The 25,846-nt window shown below is 39.1% G+C and overlaps 1 protein-coding gene across 1 annotated transcript in view; it reads right to left on the bottom strand.

Moving 5' to 3' along the window:
* The window catches only part of il17ra1a (interleukin 17 receptor A1a), a 27,304-nt gene extending 1,545 nt beyond the window's left edge, over positions 1 to 25,759 (bottom strand). Inside the window, exons 1-11 of the mRNA XM_062065683.1 lie at positions 25,510 to 25,759; positions 22,828 to 22,852; positions 22,594 to 22,740; positions 21,246 to 21,367; positions 19,528 to 19,654; positions 14,482 to 14,529; positions 14,264 to 14,406; positions 6,357 to 6,431; positions 6,214 to 6,283; positions 4,785 to 4,898; positions 1 to 4,705 (exon numbers count right to left, since the gene is read on the bottom strand). The exon at positions 1 to 4,705 is cut by the window's left edge and continues 1,545 nt beyond it. Of these exons, the coding sequence (XP_061921667.1) occupies positions 3,384 to 4,705; positions 4,785 to 4,898; positions 6,214 to 6,283; positions 6,357 to 6,431; positions 14,264 to 14,406; positions 14,482 to 14,529; positions 19,528 to 19,654; positions 21,246 to 21,367; positions 22,594 to 22,740; positions 22,828 to 22,852; positions 25,510 to 25,596 (2,280 nt within the window). The 5' untranslated portion in view covers positions 25,597 to 25,759 and the 3' untranslated portion in view covers positions 1 to 3,383. The remainder of the gene's footprint in view (positions 4,706 to 4,784; positions 4,899 to 6,213; positions 6,284 to 6,356; positions 6,432 to 14,263; positions 14,407 to 14,481; positions 14,530 to 19,527; positions 19,655 to 21,245; positions 21,368 to 22,593; positions 22,741 to 22,827; positions 22,853 to 25,509) is intronic.
* Between the last annotated feature and the right edge of the window lie 87 nt (positions 25,760 to 25,846).

The raw sequence follows: 25,846 nt of genomic DNA, 5'->3' as shown, positions 1-25,846 counted from the left end.
GTAAATACCCAACCTCAAATATTCCACTCTGCAACTTATGTTTTTGAAATACTGCATATTTTACAATGTTCCTCATAAAAAGGGTTATTTTTGACAAAAAAACACAGAAAAGAAGAAAACAAAACCTTTATTAATAGACAGATTTGAATTTGTGAAAAGAGCAAGCGTTGAAAGTAAAAAAAACCCAAAACAAAACAAAAAAAACAAAAACAAAAAAAACTTATGACACTTTTATACGCAGGTCCCTTTTGGATCCTAAGAGTAAGTGTGTTAAATGAACTCTAACTTATTTTTCCAAAAAGTGTCGTCACAATTATTAGAAGCTTTTTCATGGCTAGAAAAAGCATACGGTGGGTGAATGTTGCCCAAAGAAACATTAAACCAAGTATATGTGAATATATTTTAAATCTAATCATTCTAGATATATCCAACTCAATTATTGTTTCTAAATGTAATTGAGGTATCATGCCACCATATGAAAAAGAATGGTTCAAATAAATTATTAAGGGGCTCAAATTTGATATAACATTCATTATCTGATGAGTCTATCAAAAGTTCTGACCATAAATGTATCATCTATAAATGCATCACCGCCACACATACTGTATATAAACTCAAAACTATGTTTGTCCGAAAAACTCAGCATTATGGAGACAATCTGTTTGATTATTTTCTTTGTGAATGTATTATTGATCAGAAATTAAATGTAATATTTTTAATGTATAATGTATGTGTATAATTTATGTACAGACTTTGGGGATGCTCTGTGTATACAGTTGATGTTTGGCCTCTCTGTAGAGGGGGATTAGTGCTGCTGCTGAATACACAAAATGTCTTGCTTGCTGCATCAAGTGCTTCTCTGGCCTTTATTTAATGCACAGTACTTTATCGCTAGAACGGCTTCCCATGGGTGCTTGTCATATCAAGCCAAAGTCTTTCAAGCATTCTATTTTATATTGTTTTGCTTGATTTCCTTGTGTGTTCTATGCATCATGCTCATGTTGAAATGTATAATTATTAAGGTTAACCTTTACACCTTGCGGGAGCTGGCACATTTCAATTCAAACTACCAAAGGACATACTGCTCACTGAAGAACACTGTACACAATTGGAAGCCTTCTGTCTTGTATTTGGTTACATTTTGGTCCTCTTTCTTCGCACACGTTTTACAGGGTTGCTGTTGTTTACAGATATTAGTACTACCTACACGTGATAGCATTGTGTGCTGTATATCTTTATCGATATAATCCAATCTACTGGGTGTACTGTAAAACAAGAGTATTGTGATCAAATAAACGAGAAAAAAAACTGCACAAATTGTGTCTTTTAGATTTTTAAATATGAGCATATACGCACCAAGTTCTGCTAGCAGATATTTTGATTTCTGGAACAGCCTTCTTTTCCCCATTAGATCCTCCCAGTCTCCAGTTTAAATGTAGACAAAAACATGTTTTTCTCCTATGCATTCAAATCCAGTTAGGCAAGATATCTTGATCATTTATTTCTTATTTTTATTTATTTATTATATTGCATTATTTTTGTATTTTTATGTGATCTTTTTCGCACATCTTTTAAAGAGGAACAGCACATTTTTTGGGGAATTTTGCCTATCATCCACAATCCTTATGTAAGACAAGAACACATATTTCTTTTTTTATGCATTCTAATCCCTTAAAAAAATTGGCAAAGGTCAGCTAACTATGAAGGTAGTGGGAATCGCTCGGCTGCGCCTATACAGCGCTTTAAAAAACCTCCATCGTTTTATATACATGCTGTAAGTACACTGTATATGTAATGTAGTAACAGGGACATGCATAATAACATGCAATATTATGTATTTTGGTCATTTTAAGCATACAGCATCAAAATAATGTCACAAATGCATCACAACATTTGCTATTTCTTTCAACATCAACCACTACTAAACATGCAGACTTCATGAGAGTTAACAACAATTACTTTTGGACAAGTTATGATCCAGAACCTTATCTTTTTGAGCCTGAATTAAATATAAGGAGGAGGATCTACACGTTTTAGAAGCTGTGTGTAAAACAGATTTAGCTTTAGTGAAACACTAAGCATCATGCAGTCGTGTGTGGCTAAGTGCTAAACAAGATATACAAACTATGAAAATAATAAAACAATCACATACGGTACAATGTCTGCTCTCACTGGGATACCAATGAGATGGGATGTTTAGAACTTTCCGTTTAGATAAATAATTAATCATAATGCACATGGAGGTTAAAATGTTTTTGTTTATTTCATGTCTTTTTAGCTATCTCTGTTTATAAACTGAATGTCAAAGTTTGCCATCACCTCGGTTTATGGCCACATCTTTCTATAATCCAGGTGAGAGACATGATTTATAATCTGGACTCATTTTAATCAGCTCAGAGGCGATGCAGGAGCTCACCAGCTCAATATGTCAATATAGCAGCACAAGGAATTACCTCTCTGTGATCAAGGCACCACTACAGATAGTTTGTCTGCGTTATCGATTAAAATACCATTATTGCGAATACTTGATCAATATTCAAATAAACATGTAAATGGAGTGATGTTGGCATTCTTTCGATATTTTTTAGAGGCCTTTATGGGCGGAGTAGTGTATGAGCTGCAATGTTAGCCACCTCGTACTTGAAGTATTTTACGACTTACAATGCATTAAAAAAGAAAAAAAACACGTGTTCTTGTTTTACATAGGAATTGTGAATGATAGTCAAAAATTGAAAAAAAAAGTGCAGTTCCCCTTTAATATACAATTGCTATTCTAATATTTTATTCATCCTGCTGTGGTAAAATGTACATTGTTTAGCACTATTTTTGATTTGTTTTATGTCTGTATAGCATGTTGGTTGGTATATAAATGAAACTGAACTGAACTGAAATAACATTAAAATCAACAGACGTATATATTAATGCCCAAATGGCAGATTTGTTTAGGAATAAAAATAAAAGCAGATTTAGAATCACAATAATTCTTACCACACAAGTTGAAATTTTGCATGAGAGGGTGATTGATACCATTGCAAAAATGTTTGTGGAAGTGGTCTCTTTCTTGCCAAGCTTGTAACTAGCAGTTGTGTAGCGTACTCCAGTCGTGTGCAGGTCTACAGCTCTTGTCTTGAGAGAGGGTTGAATGTAAGGTGTCTTTTATCCACATAATCAATTGACATTACGCATACTTTCTTAAAAGGGACAGGATTAATTTGTTTGTGAGGATCAAAATGCTAACCAGTCTGCATGGCATCAAATACAAATATATTTATAAAAGGAGTAAACATACCAAATCAGCAGTCGATCGTTGGAGATCAATGGTTCTCTGGGTGAGAGGGGTTGAATGACTAAACAAATTATAAAAGTAAATCAGTCATCCATCCCTATGGACCCAACTCAGAGCTATTCACAGTTTGCAGAAACAGTTCGTCTTGCAGCCTTGCCAGAGCCACCAGTGGATCTTCCTTACAAGACGTTCCGAGCGGCGAAGGCACTTTGGAGATGTAGCCTTGATCAGAGCCACTGTTTGGCTCCACAATCTTATCCTCACACTTGTTGATTGGGTTTGGAGGAGGACTCCCTGTGCTCGAACAAGGTGGGGTTGAATCTTGGGAATTCAGGGTCCTTGAGCCACTCGGCCACTCTTCTCCAATCTCAACTGGAACCTGACTTTGGTGTTTAGCTGCGGATGACAGCCACTTCTGTCCTGATGAAACAGGCTCAGCGTGAAGAACTGACGGATGTGCAAAACTCAAATTCAGAGATTTGTAAACAGGGTTTACTTCCGGTATAAGTTCTGCCACTGATGGAAGCTGGCTCTTTGTGTTCAGTTCCGGCATTAAGACTTTAACACTGCCATCATCCTCTCTTATTTGTGCCTCACACACAGAGACAGAAGGTCCATCCCTGATGAGGGGAAGACACTCTAGAATCGGAGGGCCATGCTGCTGCTCAATAAGACGACTGGCTTCGGTACCAAGTTCTTCTTCACTGTGAACACACTCCCTCTCGAACCAGTCAGGATGTTTTAACTGGTAGGCCTGGAAGGTTTTAATAGCGTTCTTCAGGGCCAGGCCTGATGGGCACTTGAAGTATTCATCCCCGCCGATGCCTTCGATGCAGTGGACCAGACCCGGCTGGTACTTCTCCATGTCCAGGATACCAAAAAAGAGCTCTTCAAAGTCTCTCATCAGTTTGTACTTCACAGCGATGTCAAAGATCGATGGTACATCCTGCTCATTGCTGATGTCGCTGAAGTAAGCCACCATGTACATCCCATGCATGCGCGCTTGGTGCATGTTGGGCAGGAAGAGGTTCAGAAAGGGGGTGAGCATGTCATCCATCGATGAGTTAAGGTCCTCCTTCAGCGTGACCCGGCTGTGACCACACATGGCCCTCCACTTTGCCTGAACACCCGGCGAGCAGAGTACTAAGATCTTATCAGTGGGGTTTCTTAGCTGCTGTCGCTGCCACTCCAGCCACGGGAGGCGCCCAATCATGCTTAAAAAGTTGGTGTCGAGCAGATCTATCAGCACCTTGGCGCCACACTTGGCCTGGAGGAAGGCACAGAGCTTTAACACTATGTCCCTGTATAGACGGTGGTCTTGGGAGTAGATCACCAGAACTTTAGGGGTTTGTTGGAACGGTTCTGGTGGTGGTTTCACTATTTTAACGTCCTCAGCATTGAAGGCATCACAAGGTTTGCCTGAAAATGTCACAAAAATAGAGATGCAATAACAAAAAAATGATTGGATGCGGAGGAAACATGTGCCAATGGGACTAACCTGGTTTTCGGCGGAGGATGCACATATAAACAGACAGGATCCCAGCACATAGGAGCAGCACACTCACAATAACAGGTGTGTATTGAGGAGCAAATTGGGCATCAGTTGGCACAGCTGATAACGGTCACATTACAGTAAATGTATTAACACTTTTAGAAAATGAATAATGACAGCCTAACCTCAAATATTCTTTGCAGACAAACTATAGAGAAACCTCTAAAAGCAAGCACCCTTTGAGTCTTGTGGAAAAATCCATCCTTAAAACTAGGGATGGGTACCAAATGTTGTACTTTATAGGCACAGATCTAAGTCCGCCGATTAACGTAAAATCAACAGTGCCATATTTCAAAACATTTTTGCACGTGATGTCACGTCCAGTTACAGACTTGGTCGGGAAACAAATAGTCATGCACTCAGAGCGGATTTGGCCAGACATGCTCTAGGTAATATTACAATTGTCCATGCCAACAAAGCAAGAAAAAGGCACTCAAAAGTACAGTAAGGCTCAACTTTTCAAAATGCGGCATCTTGATGTTAATTTACATTGGATTTGCCATATACATGCTACTGATTAGCGTTAGCAATTTTACATGAAGATTTCAACACCTCCAAATTTGGTGATCAAGGCTACAACTAAAATGCTCGATACAATACAATCAACAAATGGTGTGTAACAAACACAATACTTACAGTATAAACACAACACTTTGTAGGGCTCAAAATAAAAGACTGTCACATTCAACTTAATGGCAAAGACTTCTTACTTCCTGTCTAAGGCAACACATCGTAGTCTATACACTACTGCCTTCCAATCCAACGTCTTGAAAATATTGAAATTGGGTTGAGGTTTTCAGGTAACGGGAATTGGTACCATATCGATTCAAATGTAAAAGGCATCCATCCTTACTTAAAACTGAAGATACCAAAGTACAAGTAAAAGGGACTGACATTTCAAGCTATGAGACTCCTGTCTCACCATATACTGTATGTACAATTTGCAAGGCAATACTCTTTATATACAGTGGAACTTGCTGAAGTTTTCTATATTGTTCAAGTCATCAAGTTATTACTGAGAAATGCGCACTTGAGCTAACATTGACATACATACTTTTTCAACATAAATTTTGACACCCAAAGGGATAATTTCCATAAAAAATTCCTCCCTCTATTTTGCAGGTGTGCACATATTTATTGATAAGCATAAAACAACAACACAGCATTAGAATGTGCACACAGAGAAAAGTAAGCATGTCAACAAAACCTCCGTATGATCCAGAATCCTTTATTATCGCTCCTTCCACCATGCCTCTGGTTGAAGTCACAGGAAATTGTGCAAGCAATGGCTAGCTTCGGTTTCGATTCGATTTCGATGGGTTCCACTGTAAATACATTCTATAGCTCATTTTGAGTTTAATAAACAAAGCCAAACCTGGACAAATTAGCAGGGTTTTCTTGTGACGGGCACAGTCTTGGCCACAATTTTGGAAAATTGGTTTTACCTAAAATGGAAATCATTTCAACACAATGTGAGGCGATCATGAGAAGTATGTTCAATGCAGTTCTTAAGTTTACCTCAACGTCAAAATGGCAGCACGATCTCGGCCATTTATTAAGGCTGAATGTTCTGTTTAAGTCCGTCTGGTTGGCCTGGAAAAGAGTTGTACATATCATGAAACACTGTATCAACTAACTGTGCATCGTAGTTGTATATTGTAGAGTGGTTTGAAATAATTTTAATACAAGGATTTTTTTATACCCTGTAGCGTAGGCAATTTATAATTATAGGCCTCTTTGAACAGGCATTTAATACATTATATATTGCAGCATATGCATTTAACAAGTGTACACCTTTATATCGATATCCTTTTAAACAAGTAGTTGTGGGATAAGTGTTATGTTCTTGTGTTGGCATTGTTGATCTGGACCCCTGGATGCAGAGCAAAGAAAGTGAAGTGCAGGCAAAAAGGTAGTTTAATTGGAAAACACAGGTAGCGCAAAACAAACTTAGAGCAGAATGGAAGTGCACAGAAGACAAACACTTGTCAAGGTACAAAGCAAGATGATTCAAGGAGTAACAGGTAGGGCTGGGCCGATAAAACAATATCAACATATATCACGATAACGCAATCGATATCAATACAACATGCGTTCAATAAAATATTCGATATATATTTATATTGTTGTAAAAAAACTGAAATTAGGAAGCAAACTGCATTTCATGAAGTCACTCATGCTTTGGGAACTTAAACAGGAAACAGGAAGTGACACTCAGCAATTAAGGGACATGCTAACAGCCAATCAGTTAACGGTATTCACAGAGCAATGGGAGGGACATGCCAATTACGGAACAGTTTGGTTGTGGCGTCTTTCTGTTCCGCTATGGATTCTCTGCATAGAGTGAGAAGATAAATCGTAATATCTTAATAAAATAATACTAATAAAACATTTTACTTATAAGGCACCTTTCTATGCACTCAAGGACACCGTACAAAAACAAAACAATACAATCAATTGGATAAAAACAACAAGGTGGGGGTCATCCGCATAACAATTAAAATGTATTTTAAATTACTTGAAAATAAAGCCAAGAGGTAGAATATAGATGATGAAAAACAGGGGACCAAGGACAGAGCCCTGTGGCACACCAGAGGAAACGGGAGAGGATTTGGATGAACAGAGTTTAACAAACAGTGCGGTCGGAGAGCTACGATTTAAACCAGTGAAGGGGTGTGTTTGTAATGCCAACACTGTGCAGTCTATTGAAGAGGACAGTGTGTGAAATGGTATCAAAGGCTGCAGTGAGATCTAAAAAGATGAGGATAGTGAGAAGACCAGAATCAGCTGCCAGGAGGTGATCGTTTGTTATTTTTATGAGTGCTGTTTCAGTGCCGTGTAGGGGGCGGAAACCAGACTGGAATTGTTGATATAGGTTATTTAACAGTAGATGGGAGTGAAGCTGGGAGAAGACAGTTTTTCCAATGTTTTTTTTAAATAAATAGAAGATTTGAAATGGGACAAAGGTTATTAAAATTATTTGGATCTGAGCCAGGTTTTTTCAGAATTGGTGTTATGGCTGCTGTTTTGAAAGCAGAGGGAACAATTCCAGTAATGAGAAAAGAATGGATGATATTAGTGATGAGGTGGATCAGTGAGGGGAAGCAGACTTTCACCAAAGCAGTTGGAAGGGAATCTAAATGACAGGTGGATGGCTTGGATCGACGAATAAGTGCAATTATGTCCAACTGAGAAGGCAATGGAAAACTAGAACATGAATGGATGAGGGAGGGTGTACTGTGGCAGAGGGGAAGAAGAAGGAAGTTTCTGGTAAATCTGGGTGATTTTAGAATTGAAACATTGCATAAGGGAACAAAAAAAATAAAAGAGTCCATATGAGAGGGAAGCAACTGCAGTGAATTTGTAATTTTGGCGAGAAGAGAAAAAAAGTGTCTTAGAGTTGCCTTCATTAGAACTGATTAGAGATGTATAGTAGGATGATTTGGTGTTGTTCAGGCAGTCTTTGTAATGTTGGAGGTGTTGGATGTACAAACCTCAAACCAGTGAAGTTGGCACGTTGTGTAAATCGTAAATAAAAACAGAATACAATGATTTGCAAATCATTTTCAACCTATATTCAATTGAATAGACTGCAAAGACAAGACACCGTATTTTTCGGACTATAAGTCACAGTTTTTTTTCATAGTTTGGCCGGGGGTGCGACTTATAGTCAGGAGCGACTTATGTGTGCCATTATTAACACATTACCGTAAAATATCAAATAATATTATTTAGCTCATTCACGTAAGAGACTAGACGTATAACATTTCATGGGATTTAGCGATTAGGAGTGACAGATTGTTTGGTAAACGTATAGCATGTTCTATATGTTATAGTTATTTGAATGACTCTTTCCATAATATGTTACGTTAACATACCAGGCACGTTCTCAGTTGGTTATTTATGCCTCATTTAACGTGCACTTATTCAGCCTGTTGTTCACTATTCTTTATTTACTTTAAATTGCCTTTCAGATGTCTATTCTTGGTGTTGGGTTTTATCAAATACATTTCCCCCAAAAATGTGACTTATACTCCAGTGCGACTTATATGTTTTTTTCCTTCTTTATTATGCATTTTCGACCGGTGCGACTTATACTCCGGAGCGATTTATACTCAGAAAAATACAGTACTTAACGTTCGAACTGGAAAACTTTGTATTTTTTTGCAAATATTAGCTCATTTGGAATTTGATGCCTGCAACAGGTTTAAAAAAAGCTGGCACAATTGGCAAAAAAGACTGGGAAAGTTGAGGAATGCTCATCAAACACTTATTGGGAGCATCCCAAAGGTGAACAGGCTAATTGGGAACAGGTGGGTGCCATGATTGGGTATAAAAGCTCCCATGAAACAATGATGGTGCGAGGGTCACCACTTTGTGAACAAATGCGAGAGCAAATTGTCGAACAGTTTAAGAATAACATTTCTCAACGAGCTATTGCAAGGAATTTAGGGATTTCACCATCTACGGTCCGTAATATAATCAAAAGGTTCAGAAAATCTGGAGAAATCACTGCACGTAAGCAATGATATTACGGACCTTCGATCCCTCAGGCGGTACTGCATCAACAAGCGACATCAGTGTTTAAAGGATATCACCACATGGGCTCAGGAACACTTCAGAAAACCACTGTCAGTAACCACAGTTCGTCGCTACCTCTGTAAGTGCAAGTTAAAACTCTCCTATGCAGAGTGAAAGCCATTTGTCAACAACACCCAGAAATGCTGCCGGCTTCGCAGGGCCCGAGCCAACTAAGATGGACTGATGCAAAGTGGAAAAATGTTCTGTGGTCTGACGAGTCCACATTTCAAATTGTTTTTGGAAACTGTGGACATCGTTTCCTCCGGACCAAGGATGAAAAGAACCATCCGGATTGTTATAGGCGCAAAGTTCAAAAGCCAGCATCTGTGATGGTATGGGATTGTATTAGTACCCAAGGCATGGGTAACTTACACATCTGTGAACATACCATTAATGTTGAAAGGTACATACAGGTTTTGGAGCAACATATGTTGCCATCCAAGCAACATTATCATGGACACCCCTGCTTATTTCAGCACGACTGCCAAGCCACGTGTTACAACAGTGTGGCTTCATAGTAAAAGAGTGCCCGCCTGTTTTATGTGGGCTCTGTACCGAGGATGTCGTTGTGGCTTGTACAGCCCTTTGAGACACTTGTGATTTAAGGCTATATAAATAAACATTGATTGATTGATTGATGATAGTCTAGACCTGTCTCCCATTGAAAATGTGTGGTGCAATATGAAGCCTAAAATACCACAACAGAGACCCCCGGACTGTTGAACAACTTAAGCTGTACATCAAGCCAGAATGGGAAAGAATTCCACCTGAAAAGCTTAAAAAATGTGTCTCCTCAGTTCCCAAACGTTTACTGAGTGTTGTTAAAAGGAAAGGCCATGTAACACAGTGGTAAAAATGGCCCTGTGCCAACTTTTTTGCTATGTGTTGCTGCCATTAAATTCTAAGTTAACGATGATTTGTAAAAAAAAAAAAAAAAGTTTCTCAGTTCGAACATTAAATATATTGTCTTTGCAGTCTATTCAATTGAATACAAGTTGAAAAGGATTTGCAAATCATTGTGTTCTGTTTTTATTTACGAATTACACAACGTGCCAACTTCACTGGTTTTGGGTTTTGTACATGTCCTTGTGTATAGTGAGTCCAGTTTTTTTGTAGAGACATTCAAGTTGGCGACTCTTGGTTTTTGATTTGCGGAGTGTGGGTGTAAACCAGGGTGCAGAGTTGGTGAAAGAGACACTTCTGTTTTTTACTGGAGCCAGCATGTCAAGGACATGATGAAGATTATTGATGTAGTAGGTGACCAGTTTATCAGGAGAGGAAAGAGAGTCTATGCTGGGGAGGCTGTCAATGGCGGTGGAAAGAGCGTCAGAGTTGATGTCCTTGATTTTGCAAAAACAAATATTGCGGGGGAAGGTAATTATAGAAAAACTTAATTTGACAGTGAAAGATACTAGCAGGTGATCGGAGTAGAGTAGTGAATTGGGAGTTGTATTTACAATATTTACACCTGAACAGCAAACCAAATCAAGTGTGTGTCCTTTACAGTGAGTAGGGATGATGATGTACTGTTGCAGACCAAAGCTTTGGAGACAAGCTGAAAAATCACTGGAGATGGTATTACAAACCCCGTTTCCATATGAGTTGGGAAATTGTGTTAGATGTAAAAATAAACGGAATACATCCATCCATCCATCCATCTTCAACCGCTTATCCGGAATAGGGTCGCGGGGACAACAGCTCCAGCAAAGACCCCCAGACTTCCCTCTCCAGAGCAACATTTGCGACTTCCTCCTGGGGAATCCCGAAGCGTTCCCAGGCCAGAGAGGAGATGAAATCCCCCCATCTGGTCCTTGGCCTGCCGCGGGGCCTCCTCCCAGTGGGACGGAATACAATGATTTGCAAATCCTTTTCAACCCATATTCAAAAGGATGCACTACAAAGACAAGATATTTGATGTTCAAACTCATAAACTTTATTTTTTTTTTGCAAATAATAATTAACTTAGAATTTCATGGCTGCAACACGTGCCAAAGTATTTGGGAAAGGGCATGTTCACCACTGTGTTACATGGCCTTTCCTTTTAACAACACTCAGTAAACGTTTGGGAACTGAGGAGACACATTTTTTAAGCTTCTCAGGTGGAATTCTTTCCCATTGTTGCTTGATGTACAGCTTAAGTTGTTCAACACTCCGGGGGTCTCCGTTGTGGTATTTTAGGCTTCATAATGCGCCACACATTTTCAATGGGAGACAGGTCTGGACTACAGGCAGGCCAGTCTAGTACCCGCACTCTTTTACTATGAAGCCACGTTGATGTAACACGTGGCTTGGCATTGTCTTGCTGAAATAAGCAGGGGCGTTCATGGTAACGTTGCTTGGATGGCAACATATGTTGCGCCAAAACCTGTATGTACCTTTCGGCATTAATGGCGCCTTCTCAGATGTGTAAGTTACCCATGTCTTGGGCACTAATACACCCCCATACCATCACAGATGCTGGATTTTCAACATTGCGCCTATAACAAATTATTTTCCTCTTTGGTCCGGAGGACACAACGTCCACAGTTTCCAAAAATAATTTGAAATGTGGACTCGTCAGACCACAGAACAGTTTTCCACTTTGTATCAGTCCATCTTAGATGAGCTCAGGCCCAGCGAAGCCGACGGCGTTTCTGGGTGTTGTTGATAAACGGTTTTCGCTTTGCATAGAAGAGTTTTAACTTGCACTTACAGATGTAGCGACCAACTGTAGTTACTGACAGTGGGTTTCTGAAGTGTTCCTGAGCCCATGTGGTGATATCCTTTACACACTGATGTCGCTTGTTGACGCAGTACAGCCTGAGGGATCAAAGGCCACGGGCTTAGCTGCTTACGTGCTGTGATTTCTCCAGATTCTCTGAACCCTTTGATGATATTGCAGACCGTAGATGGTGAAATCCCTAAATTCCTTGCAATAGCTGGTTGAGAAAGGTTTTTCTTAAACTATTCAACAATTTGCTCATGCATTTGTTGACAAAGTGGTGACCCTCGCCCCATCCTTGTTTGTGAATGACTGAGCATTTTATGGACTCTACCTTTATACCCAATCATGGCACCCACCTGTTCCCAATTTGCCTGTTCACCTGTGGGATGTTCCAAATAAGTGTTTGATGAGCATTCCTCAACTTTCTCAGTATTTATTGCCACCTTTCCCAACTTCTTTGTCACATGTTGCTGGCATCAAATTCTAATGTTAATGATTATTTGCAAAAAAAAAAAAGTTTATCAGTTTGAACATCAAATATGTTGTCTTTGTAGCATATTCAACTGAATATGGGTTGAAAATGATTTGCAAATCATTGTATTCCGTTTATATTTACATCTAACACAATTTCCCAACTCATATGGAAACAGGATTTGTATTAGTGCTGTCCACGTGAAAATTTAAATCCTCCAGCAGTACTATATTAGGGGAAAGTGAAGAAAGATGAGTGAGACAAGCAGAAAAATCACTTATAAAATCTTTGTTATATTTTGGTGGTTGGTACACAGCAGCAATTATTTTGGGAGTAGGTCCAGATAGTTGCAAAACTGTGGATTTAAGGGAGAAAAGGCGGGAGAAGACGCCGGTGAGACTTTCCACTTCTTGCAATAGATCATTGCGAGACCTCCTCCGCGACCGGTGGCGCAAGGTTTGGAAGTGTAAACAAACCCGGGAGGAGTCGTGCCGTTAAGGTCCGTAAAATCATTTTCTGTTAGGCAGATAAAGTACAGTTTATGGTCAGTAAGGAATTCTGAATGAGATGACCTTTTCCTGATTTACCAACTCAATAACAGAAATGTGTCTTTAGTTTTGTTGGTTTTAATGCGGCAACATCCTGACACTTCCGATGTGTCGGTTTAATGAGTCGTTTCCCAAACTACTCTGTGTAGTGTTCAATAGCTTATACACTACTGCCATCTAGTGTCTCAAACCTACAACTACCTTCAAATCGAATTTAATTATATTATTACCTAAGCCGCGCTCATCCTACCTGGCTATCAGACACCCTCTTCACTGATAAATAGAAATCTTGGTAAGTTAGAAATGTATTTATTGGCAGGCTTAGAAAAGTGTAAATAATTATCGGTATCGATCAATATAAAAAACGTATATTGCGATATGGTTTTCAGCCATATCGCCCAGGCCTATAAACAGGTGAAACTAAATAGGGTAGATTAACTAATGGAAAACAGATGTGCTGGCAGAAAACAGAACAGAAGGTAAAGGTGCAGAAAAACAATGAATCCAACAGGAAGTAGAACCAAAATAGGAGCTCCAAGACAGGTTTATGATACAAAACACAACAAAATTGCAAACAAAGTTTAAACTGTTATGTGTGATCATGACAATATATGTAAAACAATGTGAGGGTGTGTGTATGATTTGTTTTATTGTATATACTACCATTATGTGGTATGTTTCTTATTTGAGTACATGTTGTATGAGTGGTCATTTTAATGTTTAGACCTTTGTAGTTAAATCCTATATTTTCTATCGCATATATGTATGTTGTTGTAAGTCAGGTGGTGTCAAATATGTGTGTTTTAAGGACTACAGATGGAAATGAGCTGATAGCTAAATCTGTTGCACCCACTGATGTACAGTGCACATTGTCCATAAACTACCAAAAAAAAACATTTGTGAGGGGAGTAAAGTGTGTTTTTTTAATAAGCAGCATAAACACTTAAGGAGGACAATTGGGTTTCCTGTTTGAAAAAGCTGAGGTAGAAAACTAGACCACATAACACAGGGTGTTGTAATCAGCACCCACTGTTATGTTCTAGGTCAATTATCTCAGACACAAATCCATGTAAGAGACTGATTTTTGTAATAACGCTGGTCAAAAGAGGATTGATTTTACCTTAAACACATGTTCAACTTGTTGGATGGATTCACAGGTAACAATAACTATGTACTTTTCACACAGTGGGTCAGGACTGAAGCGGATGGTCAGTGCAGGTCTTTCTTTGGTTGCCACACTGATGTTAGACTGCCAAAGACTTCCTACAAAAGCGCAAAAAAACAAAGCCTATTAACTCGCGGAAACCCCCACCATTTCTTAGAATAGCAGTGGCTCACCTCTCTCTATGCAAAACTGGGTCATTTTCATCACTGAGTCTTGACAACCTGATTCAAAACCAGATGGAAAATTACCTTATGCTTCAAAGTCTTGACGATAAAAAATCAATTTTAGTTAGCCAAAATGAAACCAGAGTTCTTGACAAATGTATTTAATACAGTGTAACCCGCTAAAGTCGGTCCTGGTTATGTCGACAACCCATCTAATTATATAACGATACAGATAACCCCCGGTCTGTATCTCTGCTTTTTGGCCATGGTTTTCAGTTATGTTTCAGTACGTTTTCTGAGCATAAAGAGAACAAATTATTTTCCTACCGAAGTTCTTTCTTTATTTTGCTCGTCAGCAACAACTGCATTCTGCAGTAAACAAAGTCTCACTGGTGGTGTGAATACTGTAAGACGTTTCTTTCAAGTTAACAGTTTTAGACCAGTTGATGATTGTGCAAACACAACAAACAAGTTTAATAATAATTTCAGGAACAACATTTATTTTTGATTTTAACAAAAAGTGACTGTAGAGTTTTTTAGTACATGCTATATCTGAAAAGTTGATCAGATCAAACAAAGTGTGATGAAAACATATTTAGATTTCACATTTTTATAATTTGGTAGGTATGTGTCTTCTCCCAGGCCTGAACCAATAGTTCAGTCGCATAGACATTCTGTACTTGCGATTCCACATTGAGGGAATCATTTTTCCATGCAACATCACACAACACATCTCTCGTAAGTTGCATTTGACGGCGTGGGGGACGGCGTGGCAAACTTGGGAGAGTGGCCGTGCCAGCAATCTGAGGGTTACTGGTTCAATCTCCACATTCTATCATCCTAGTCACGTCCGTTGTGTCCTTGAGCAAGACACTTCACCCTTGCTCCTGATGGGCCTGGTTAGCGCCGTGCATGGCAGCTCCCGCCATCAGTGTGTGAATGTGTGAATGTGTGTGTGTGAATGTGGAAAATAGTGTCAAAGAAAGTACAACCCATTTACCATTTGAATACGGTCTGCTCCTTCAATATATTATATCAACTTCAATGTTAGTCCTGGCCATAATTATTTATATATTTTTACAGTTACAACGATGTGAGGGAGGAAAGGCACAACGGTGAATGGACATTATGTCGTGAGGAGGGACTTTCAGCGTGCACGCACACACACACACATACACGCACGCACACAAACTAAACATTAGGCACCACAGTGGTGGTTTATAAGATCAAACATACAATCTATTAGGTAGCTAAAATGTTTAGAATTAAACAAATAAACAATTATATCCATTGAGTCTATTAGAGCATTAAAAATACCAGGATTTAATCAAAAATCAATAATATATCAGTGGGCAGCACATGTCTAAAAATATATCAAGAGGAATTTAAAAGTTGATGGCTAAATTAGAGTCGACTATCAATATAGTCGTTAGTTGCAGCCCTAACATGACATATATTTGCAGCGTTTTTGGAAATGCTAGTTTTTTAACAGTATACAAGGGCAGCACGTCAAATTGTAGTGATTTAAACCACAATTTCTGTAAGCACCTCAGTGAGTGTGGACTGTCAGGACAAAGGCATTGCATCTTAATATGCATGTCTTTCACCATTTGGAAATACTGAGTTGGGTGCTTGGTTTTCAAGTAGGCAAGCAAGTCTGCCGTGTTTAGTTTTTTTGTTGGCACCATTCTCGTGCTAAATCGGCAAACTGTCTTATCCTGTTCCAAAGGTTTAAAATTGAAATATTTCCACACTGGTGCGGTGTTATTTGGTTTTGCGATCATTTTGTTCTCCATGTGTTCGCTACGGGCTAACTTGTTGCACTGTGTGCATGCTAGCGCACCCGCCTGTCTGCACAAAGACAAAAAGACACTTAATGAATGACAAGGGGATTCACACCCGTCTTTTCATTCCGCTATGACACAAACGCGCGCAGCTGCTGAAACAGATGCAAAGTGTTAATGCTCTACACCAGTGATTCGAGTACCACTAGTGGTACGCGGGCTCATCTAGTGGTACGCCAAATAATCAGTTAATTAATAAACTCAGTGTTACTGTTCAAGGTGTGTATAATGTTACAGTGGCCAAAAATATGAAATATAATTGTTAAATAAAACCTCTGTCTTGTTTTTAATTAATATTTAGGCCTACTATGCTACTGTATTTAAATGTTGGTCATTATGGTGGTACTTGGAGAGCCAAGCTAGAAAATTACAGACTTCATTTTCATTTATCGTTCGGTTAAAGGCCTACTGAAATGTTTTTTTTTAATTTAAACGGGAATAGCAGATCCATTCTATGTGTCATACTTGATCATTTCGCGATATTGCCATATTTTTGCTGAAAGGATTTAGTAGAGACAATCGACGATAAAGTTCGCAACTTTTGCTCGGTGATAAAAAAAAGCCTTGCCTGTACCGGAAGTAGCGTGACGTCACAGGAGCTAGGATTCCTCACAATTCCCCATTGTTTACAATGGAGCGAGAGAGATTCGGACCGAGAAAGTGATGATTACCCCATTAATTTGAGTGAGGATGAAAGATTCGTAGATGAGGAACGTTACAGTGAAGGACTTGAGAGGCAGTGATGGACGTATCTTTTTTCGCTCTGACCGTAGCTTAGGTACAAGCTGGCTCATTGGATTCCACACTCTCCTTTTTCTATTTTGGATCACGGATTTGTATTTTAAACCACCTCGGATACTATATCCTCTTGAAAATGAGAGTCGAGAACGCGAAATGGACATTCAGTGCCTTTTATCTCCACGACAATACATCGGCGAAATGCTTTAGCTACGAGCTAACGTGATAGCATCGTGCTTTAACTGCATATAGAAACAAAAAAAATAAACCCCTGACTGGAAGGATAGATAGAAAATCAACAATACTATTAAACCGTGGACATGTAAATACACGGTTAATGCTTTCCAGGCTGGCGAAGGTTAACAATGCTGTGCTAACGACGCCATTGAAGCTAACTTAGCAACCGGACCGCACAGAGCTATGCTAAAAACATTAGCTCTCCACCTACGCCAGCCAGCCCTCATTTGCTCATCAACACCCGTGCTCACCTGCGTTCCAGCGATCGGCAGAAGGACAAAGGACTTCACCCAATGCGTTTGGCAGCCCGGAGACGTAGGAAGTCAAGGTGAGGTCGGCGACTAGCGCGGCTAGCGCTCCAACAAAGTCCTCCTGGTTGTGTTGCTGTAGTCCGCTGCTAATACACCGATCCCACCTACAACTGTCTTCTTTGCAGCCTTCATTGTTCATTAAACAAATTGCAAAAGATGTCCAGAATACTGTGAAATTATGAAATGAAAACAGCTTTTTGTATAGGATTCTACGGGGTACCATAACTTCCGTTATACTGACTTCGTCACGCGCATACGTCATCATACCGCGACGTTTCAGCCGGATATTTCCCGGGAAATTTTAAATGTCACTTTATAAGTTAACCCGGCCGTATTGGCATGTGTTGCAATGTTAAGATTTCATCATTGATATTTAAACTATCAGACTGCGTGGTCGGTAGTAGTGGGTTTCAGTAGGCCTTTAATTGACTTATCGAATATCTGCCTAGGCCTAGCGTCGACTTAAAGGCCTACTGAAACCCACTACTACCGCCACGCAGTCTGATAGTTTATATATCAATGATGAAATCTTAACATTGCAACACATGCCAATACGGCCGGGTTAACTTATTAAGTGACGTTTAAAATTTCCCAGGAAACGTCGCGGTATGATGACGTATGCGCGTGACGAAGTCAGTATAACGGAAGTTATGGTACCCCGTAGAATCCTATACAAAAAGCTGTTTTCATTTCATAATTTCACAGTATTCTGGACATCTTTTGCAATTTGTTTAATGAACAATGAAGGCTGCAAAGAAGACAGTTGTAGGTGGGATCGCTGTATTAGCAGCGGACTACAGCAACACAACCAGGAGGACTTTGTTGGAGCGCTAGCCGCGCTAGCCGCCGACCTCACATTGACTTCCTACGTCTCCGGGCCGCCAAACGCATCGGGTGAAGTCCTTCGTCCTTCTGCCGATCGCTGGAACGCAGGTGAGCACGGGTGTTGATGAGCAAATGAGGGCTGGCTGGCATAGGTGGAGAGCTAATGTTTTTAGCATAGCTCTGTGCGGTCCGGTTGCTAAGTTAGCTTCAATGGCGTCGTTAGCACAGCATTGTTAACCTTCGCCAGCCTGGAAAGCATTAACCATGTATTTACATGTCCACGGTTTAATAGTATTGTTGATTTTCTATCTATCCTTCCAGTCAGGGGTTTATTTTTTTTGTTTCTATATGCAGTTAAAGCACGATGCTATCACGTTAGCTCGTAGCTAAAGCATTTCGCCGATGTGTTGTCGTGGAGATAAAAGGCACTGAATGTCCATTTCGCGTTCTCGACTCTCATTTTCAAGAGGATATAGTATCCGAGGTGGTTTAAAATACAAATCCGTGATCTACAATATAAAAAGGAGAGTGTGGAATCCAATGAGCCAGCTTGTACCTAAGCTACGGTCAGAGCGAAAAAAGATACGTCCATCACTGCCTCTCAAGTCCTTCACTGTAACGTTCCTCATCTACGAATCTTTCATCCTCGCTCAAATTAATGGGGTAATCATCACTTTCTCGGTCCGAATCTCTCTCGCTCCATTGTAAACAATGGGGAATTGTGAGGAATCCTAGCTCCTGTGACGTCACGCTACTTCCGGTACAGGCAAGGCTTTTTTATATCAGCGAGCAAAAGTTGCGAACTTTATCGTCGATTTTCTCTACTAAATCCTTTCAGCAAAAATATGGCAATATCGCGAAATGATCAAGTATGACACATAGAATGGATCTGCTATTCCCGTTTAAATTTAAAAAAAATCATTTCAGTAGGCCTTTAAATGGCTTCCACTGTTCAGATGTTTGGTAAAAGGAATGAACGCCAATTAAAGTTCGGTACTTGTCCAAGATACACGTTCAAACCCTAATGAGGGAACCAGACGGAAGCAGGAAGAAGACTAGAAAATAAAAAATCTAATACATTGCAGATGGTTTGCACTCACCAGGAACATGGACCGGAGTGCTGATGTCATAGTTGCTGTGGAACATTTCTGGTTTGGGGATGTTGAAGACAGAAACTCGATACGTGTGTCCTGGATCCAACACTAGCATGTTTGCTGAAAACGACCACTGACACAAAACATATTATGTAGAACTTAATCGAAAAACAAGAACGCACAGTTGAAACTGGTACTGTTGAGCCTGTCTGCATCATTGCAACTTGCTAAAAAGAAACCGTTTCGCCCTGCAACTTCTTTTTAAAAATCACTAAAGTTGTAACCACAATTGCTAAGCCCCTCTGAACACCAGGATGTGGTAGAAAATATGGTTCTGCCTTACCAGGGTTAATTTTTTAGTCAGTATGTTTAGTTATCACTTGGTAACCCATGCTGGTGTATTTTTATGTAAGTCGCATAGTGTGTCTCTCTAGCTAATGACATCATCAGTAGGTGACTGATTAGTTGTCAGAGCAAGGGCAGAGCTGTCACCAACAGACTGGTTCCGGAAAACTGGATCGGGCCATGCATGCGCAAAGACTACGTCTCTTCCTTTCTAAAAATATTTTACGACGCAGGGTCTGTTACATCACATGCTGTGATATTTGAATGTTTTATCAATGGTTTATAATTATTATTGATTCAATAAAAATAATATATAACATAGTAGGCTCCGGCACCCCCCGAGACCCCGAAAGGGACAAGCGGTAGAAAATGAATGGATGGAACATACTGGTAAAGGAAAATAAAAACATAAAAATAAACAAGGGGTAGATTTTTTTAAATCAGAAGTGTCATTGTACAATTACAACTACTGACACACGGAGGCGCCATTGACTCCCGTTGTATAATTAATTTATTAAATATTGATTTTTTTTTAATTGAGGCACTTAACTTCTTTATCTGCGGCCTAACAGAAAGTAGAATTTTTAATGCTCAGAATTGTGAATTGATGTATTTGATGTAAATAAAGTAGTGAAAAAAAGAGGAATTTCTTTGCCATTCAGGGCTGCTGAGCACATTGTTCTGGTTTTTGTACCGCTCTGTACAGTTTCAACATAAATATTGTACTCTAAATAACAGTAGTTTTGTTTTGTATGTGATATTTTATATGACATTGTTATTAAAATAAATATTACCAAAAAAAGAAAACCATAATAACAGTGAACAAACATAATTGCAGTAAAACAAGTTGAGTGACAGTTTTTGTGCGTGCGTGGACCGAACGGGTCTTCCGTTACAGGTCGGGTAGTGACAAGAGCTCACACTCTTTTTACCGAACATCATTCTGGTTTTCGAGAGTTTCAAAGTATTGTTGGTATTTAATGAATACATGGTCTGACTAGCTTTCAGTAAAGAACTGTGCAAGAGATATATTGTATCTAGCAACATTATGCTTCCAGATATCAACTTATGGTATAATTGGGAATTAGTTCCATTGTTAAATGCACTGTATTTTTAGGTTAAAAAGGTACATAATGCTTCCCTTACATATTGTATATTGTAACAGGTATTCGGACACTTTGTTAATTGTATCATTTTTCTTTGTCAGTTTGACACTGCTGCCAGTTGCCTCATTATAGACAGTCAATGTGATACATCGCTGTCTGCGTGGTAGTTGGGGATGGAGTTTATATGCCTGTGAGTTTATACAAGATGTATGAAGAGGACAGGACAAATACAAAACATAGTATTACAAACAATAAGATGAATTTAAAACCTACCTTGTTGCCAAATGAATTTCTCATTGGGAGTTTGTCTTTAAAGGAATATCGGACACACAGGTGCTCATTGGTGGCTAAGACAACAAGATGAAGTTCAGTGGCATTCAGGTAGCGGATACTGCCTGCAGAGAGAGACCAGATTTAGGACTTCCTTCTTATCCAACATTGGATTTTAAAGTCAAAGGAATATGTTTGCTCTTTCAGTAATGATTAAATCAGAGGTTAAAAAATAAACCAAGCCTGGTATAGTAAGTACTGTACGATGACGACTGGTTTTACTATTCACTCCCAGGGGATGGAACAAGGGGATGGGTCAAAAAACACAGAGGGTAATTTCACCACACCTAGTGTGTGTGTGACTATCAGTGGTACTTTAACTTTAATTTAACCGTGATTAAAAACATCACGGTTAATTAATCACAAAGGCTCCACTACACTGTGTTTCAGTCCTTCTCACTTGCTATGAACGGACATAGACATTATGATATGATATGTTATTTTAGGCACAAACTGCATAGCAGAAACAGGTGATTCTGTCAAGAGCTTCATTCAGTGACCATTTAATGTTAGAGCTCATTTCTTCCTGTTTGTGTTGAATAAACTAAAGGCATTACAAGTTAATATAGCAAGTGGAAACATTAGAAGCTTGTAGAATAACAGCACTATGCAATGGGATCTAGTTATGTGGAGTCCAGTTATTGTCAACACAGTAAAGATGGGGGAAATAATCGATTTTTAGATGCATCGTAATTTGGACATGGACAATTAAAAAATGGATTAGTAGACGTCAACAATCAATAATCGATTTATTTATTGTAAATAAAATAATGCAGACAGTTCTAAAATGTGGCTGACTGCAGCGAGCCACCTCCTCCTTTATTTTATGGCACTTATGTTCCAGTTTTGCACACATGTATTAATTATCATTTATTAATTAATTTAACAGTTCCTTATTACAAATGCACAGTTTTGTTTTTTTAAAGATGCAGGTGATAAACACGTATTTAGTGAAACGAAAAGAAATGCAAAACTGCATCAATAAACATATATTAAAGAAGCATCAATAATCGATTTTTAATCGAATCGAAGCTCCTGAATCGTAATCGAATTGAGAGGTGCCCAAAGATTCACACCTCTACAACACAGCATAAAATTAATTATTAGAATCTAATAATTACGCTTGGATAATCATTGATGACAATAACACCTGAGTTTATTACCCAAATGATTAACATTTTCCCCCTGGGGATCAATTAAGTTAATCTTAGTCTTATATTTATTATAAAATTTGAGCAAACAAACGCTGCCTCACTAATATAATGGTAGATAAGTGAACTGACTGACTCACCATCATCCTTCATGTTCCAGTTAACAGCGAGTACAGGCTGCAGCTGTCCTGCCTCATCTTCCTTGGTTGTTACAGTCACCTTCAGCCCCTCTGGACTGCTGGGAGTGTAGTCTTTCACTTTCAGCCATCCTTTATCTAGGCAGTTACCTGCACTCACACACACAACCTCAAATGGTATAAGCAATACTGACTTTCTATTAAATGCCACAATCTTTATGAATGGTAACCACTCACTTGAACTGACTGTGCATCTCAAACCCTGTCAAAAAGATAGCAAGTTAGATTTGATATTTTATGATCTTACAGGAACAAATGAATGTTTTGGTTTTAGCACCGACTTCCTCAAACTGGTCAACCTCACTCCTTCCTCTTTCTACTTGTTCTTTCCTCATCCAGTTTAGACAGCAAACTTGTTAAGCTTGAAATAAGAGCACTGACATTATAAAACACACCTTAAAAGACATTCTGTATGCAGTTGATGAAAAATATTGTATACATATAAAGTAAAAAATAATGAAGACAAAAACAAAGAACATATTTATCCTGCCTTTTCTCAGTAGAGGCATTAACAAGCAACTTTTTCCAGAACGCTATGAAACAAACAATCTACAGTTGTCACTCGTTTATTACTATTAAATCAGCACTAAGTAACTTTTCAACTTTCCAAAAAATATTTTCATAACTTTTGGGATGATACATCGACTCACAACTAGTTGAATGACATGGCCTGGGGGGGCTGTATCACTTTCACTGGCACTAAGCACCTTTGAGGAGGGTGGTAGGAACCCTGCCACACAAAAAACTACAAATGTGCAGACTACTTTATGAAATAAGTCACTCCCCCTTTTCCTATTCATTAAAAAGACGGTAGTCGATGTGTTACTGTTATCATAGCCGAAGCTGTAAAACAATAAAAAAAAGTTTTGTCTGAGTACACAAGAAGAAGATAAATTGAGGTTACCCGAATAAAAAAGACAGTCAAAGTTCAACATTGGCCCGGCTTTCACTCGCTAGCGTGAGCTCAAAGACGAGGAGGGATGTTCGACCTACTGGACGAGTAAGTACCTTTCGATGCTCAAACAAAAATGTTAATGCTAATGTTCGCTATCGGAAATTTGTGTGGTAGCAATAAACAGCCACTAGCGTGATAGTTCACAGTTCCTGAAAAATAATGCCTACATTAAAACCGGTCCATGGTGCAAAAAAGGTTGGGGAACACTGAGTGAAAATATTACAAGTACCGTATTTTTCTGACTATAAGTCGCAGTTTTTTTCATAGTTTGGCCGAGGGTGCGACTTATAGTCAGGAGCGACTTATGTGTGAAATTATTAACACATTACCGTAAAATATCAAATAATATTATTTAGCTCATTCACGTAAGAGACTAGACGTATAACATTTCATGGGATTTAGCGATTAGGAGTGACAGATTGTTTGGTAAACGTATAGCATGTTCTATATGTGATAGTTATTTGAATGAATCTTACCATAATATGTTACGTAAACATACCAGGCACGTTCTCAGTTGGTTATTTATGCCTCATATAACGTACACTTATTCAGCCTGTTGTTCACTATTCTTTATTTTAAATTGCCTTTCAAATGTCTATTCTTGGTGTTGGGTTTTATCAAATAAATTTCCCCCAAAAATGCGACTTATACTCCAGTGTGACTTATATATGTTTTTTTCCTTCTTTATTATGCATTTTCGGCCGGTGCGACTTATACTCCGGTGCGATTTATACTCCGAAAAATACGGTAGTCCCTTTTATTACGTTCTTTTGTTTTTTGGGGGGAGGGGGGAAATATAAGTTTAAAAACTACGATTGACTTGCGTTCAAACCCCTTGAATAGTTTGCACCCAAAGCCCTCCTATGTCCACTAACTTACACACTGAGTTGTAACATTACATGAATATAAAACAAACATAGTAACAATGTAAACAACCCAACCAAAACAATTGTGAAAATACACTCAGAAAACTAAAACAATATCGATTTTGGACCCATTGGCCCTTCCTTAACCGCCATAACCACAACACCAGGGGGAGCTCCACTAACCATGTTAAACCCAGATTCCAATCTAACAAAGGTCTTAACTCATTCTCTTTCTATGCCACATCAATATGGAATGCACTCCCAACAGGTGTAAAAGAAAGGGCATCTCTATCCTCCTTCAAAACCGCACTAAAAGAACACCTCCAGGCAACTTCAACCCCAAACTAACACCCTCCCTTCCACATCCTACCTCCCCGGATTGTAAATAATCAAATGTAGATATTTATTCTTATGCTTTCTGATCTCTCTCTCTCTCTATGTATCCACTACTTGCTGTACATATCCTATCAAGTCAGTCCTACACTGTTCCAATGTCCATTTCTCTGATGATGCAATTGTTGATATCAACCAAACCTAACCCCCCCCCCCCCCCTCTCCACATCCCACACCCCGGATTGTAAATAATGCAAATAATTCAATGTATATACTCTGATGATTATCTTGTGTGATGACTGTATTATGATGATAGTATATATCTGTATCATCAATCAATTTAAGTGGATCCCGACTTAAACAAGTTGAAAAACGTATTCGGGTGTTACCATTTAGAGGTCAATTGTACGGAATATGTACTGCACTGTGCAATCTACAAATAAAAGTTTCAATCAATCAATCAAACCCTAGCAGATACTGGCTCAGCAGCGCTCCTGCTGGTTAAAGCCAAGTACTGCACTATCCCACATTACCTACAAGCCCTTTATAAACGCGCACGCTCACAATTTAGAAATGATAAAAGCTATTCAACTTAGTTGAGAGGTTATAAACATAACCTAATAAATTAAATTATGAATACACCCGACTGCAGACAACAAAGTTTAAACTAAACGCGCGTGTGTGTGTGTGTGTGCGTGGATTTACCTGTTGGGTGCAGTTTAAAGGCGGGGATGTCAAAATGTTCACCGCGGACGACAGAGACAATGTCAGAAAAAGTCCGTACAGCCTCATTCTTTAATATTATTGTTCCTCTCAGTGCGGTACGTGTCTATGTTTGGCCATGAGGAACAATTTCTCGACTGCGTGTATAAAGTGAAAGGCAGCTGAGATTAAATAAACCACTTCCTGCTTCTGTGGGAAGGTAACCATGTTGCCTTCACGTCACGTGGGATTTTACACAATCACCACCGAGTACATGAGGCACACCTGTGTGCTCGCATTTATAATAGTTGCGTTTGTGAGGATGACAACGATCACTTTT

The sequence above is a fragment of the Entelurus aequoreus genome, linkage group LG12, assembly GCF_033978785.1.
Source record: "Entelurus aequoreus isolate RoL-2023_Sb linkage group LG12, RoL_Eaeq_v1.1, whole genome shotgun sequence".
NCBI classification, from domain to species: Eukaryota; Metazoa; Chordata; class Actinopteri; order Syngnathiformes; family Syngnathidae; genus Entelurus; species Entelurus aequoreus.
Note: the sequence above shows the minus strand (reverse complement) of the source record. Positions and strands in the feature narration are given on the sequence as shown.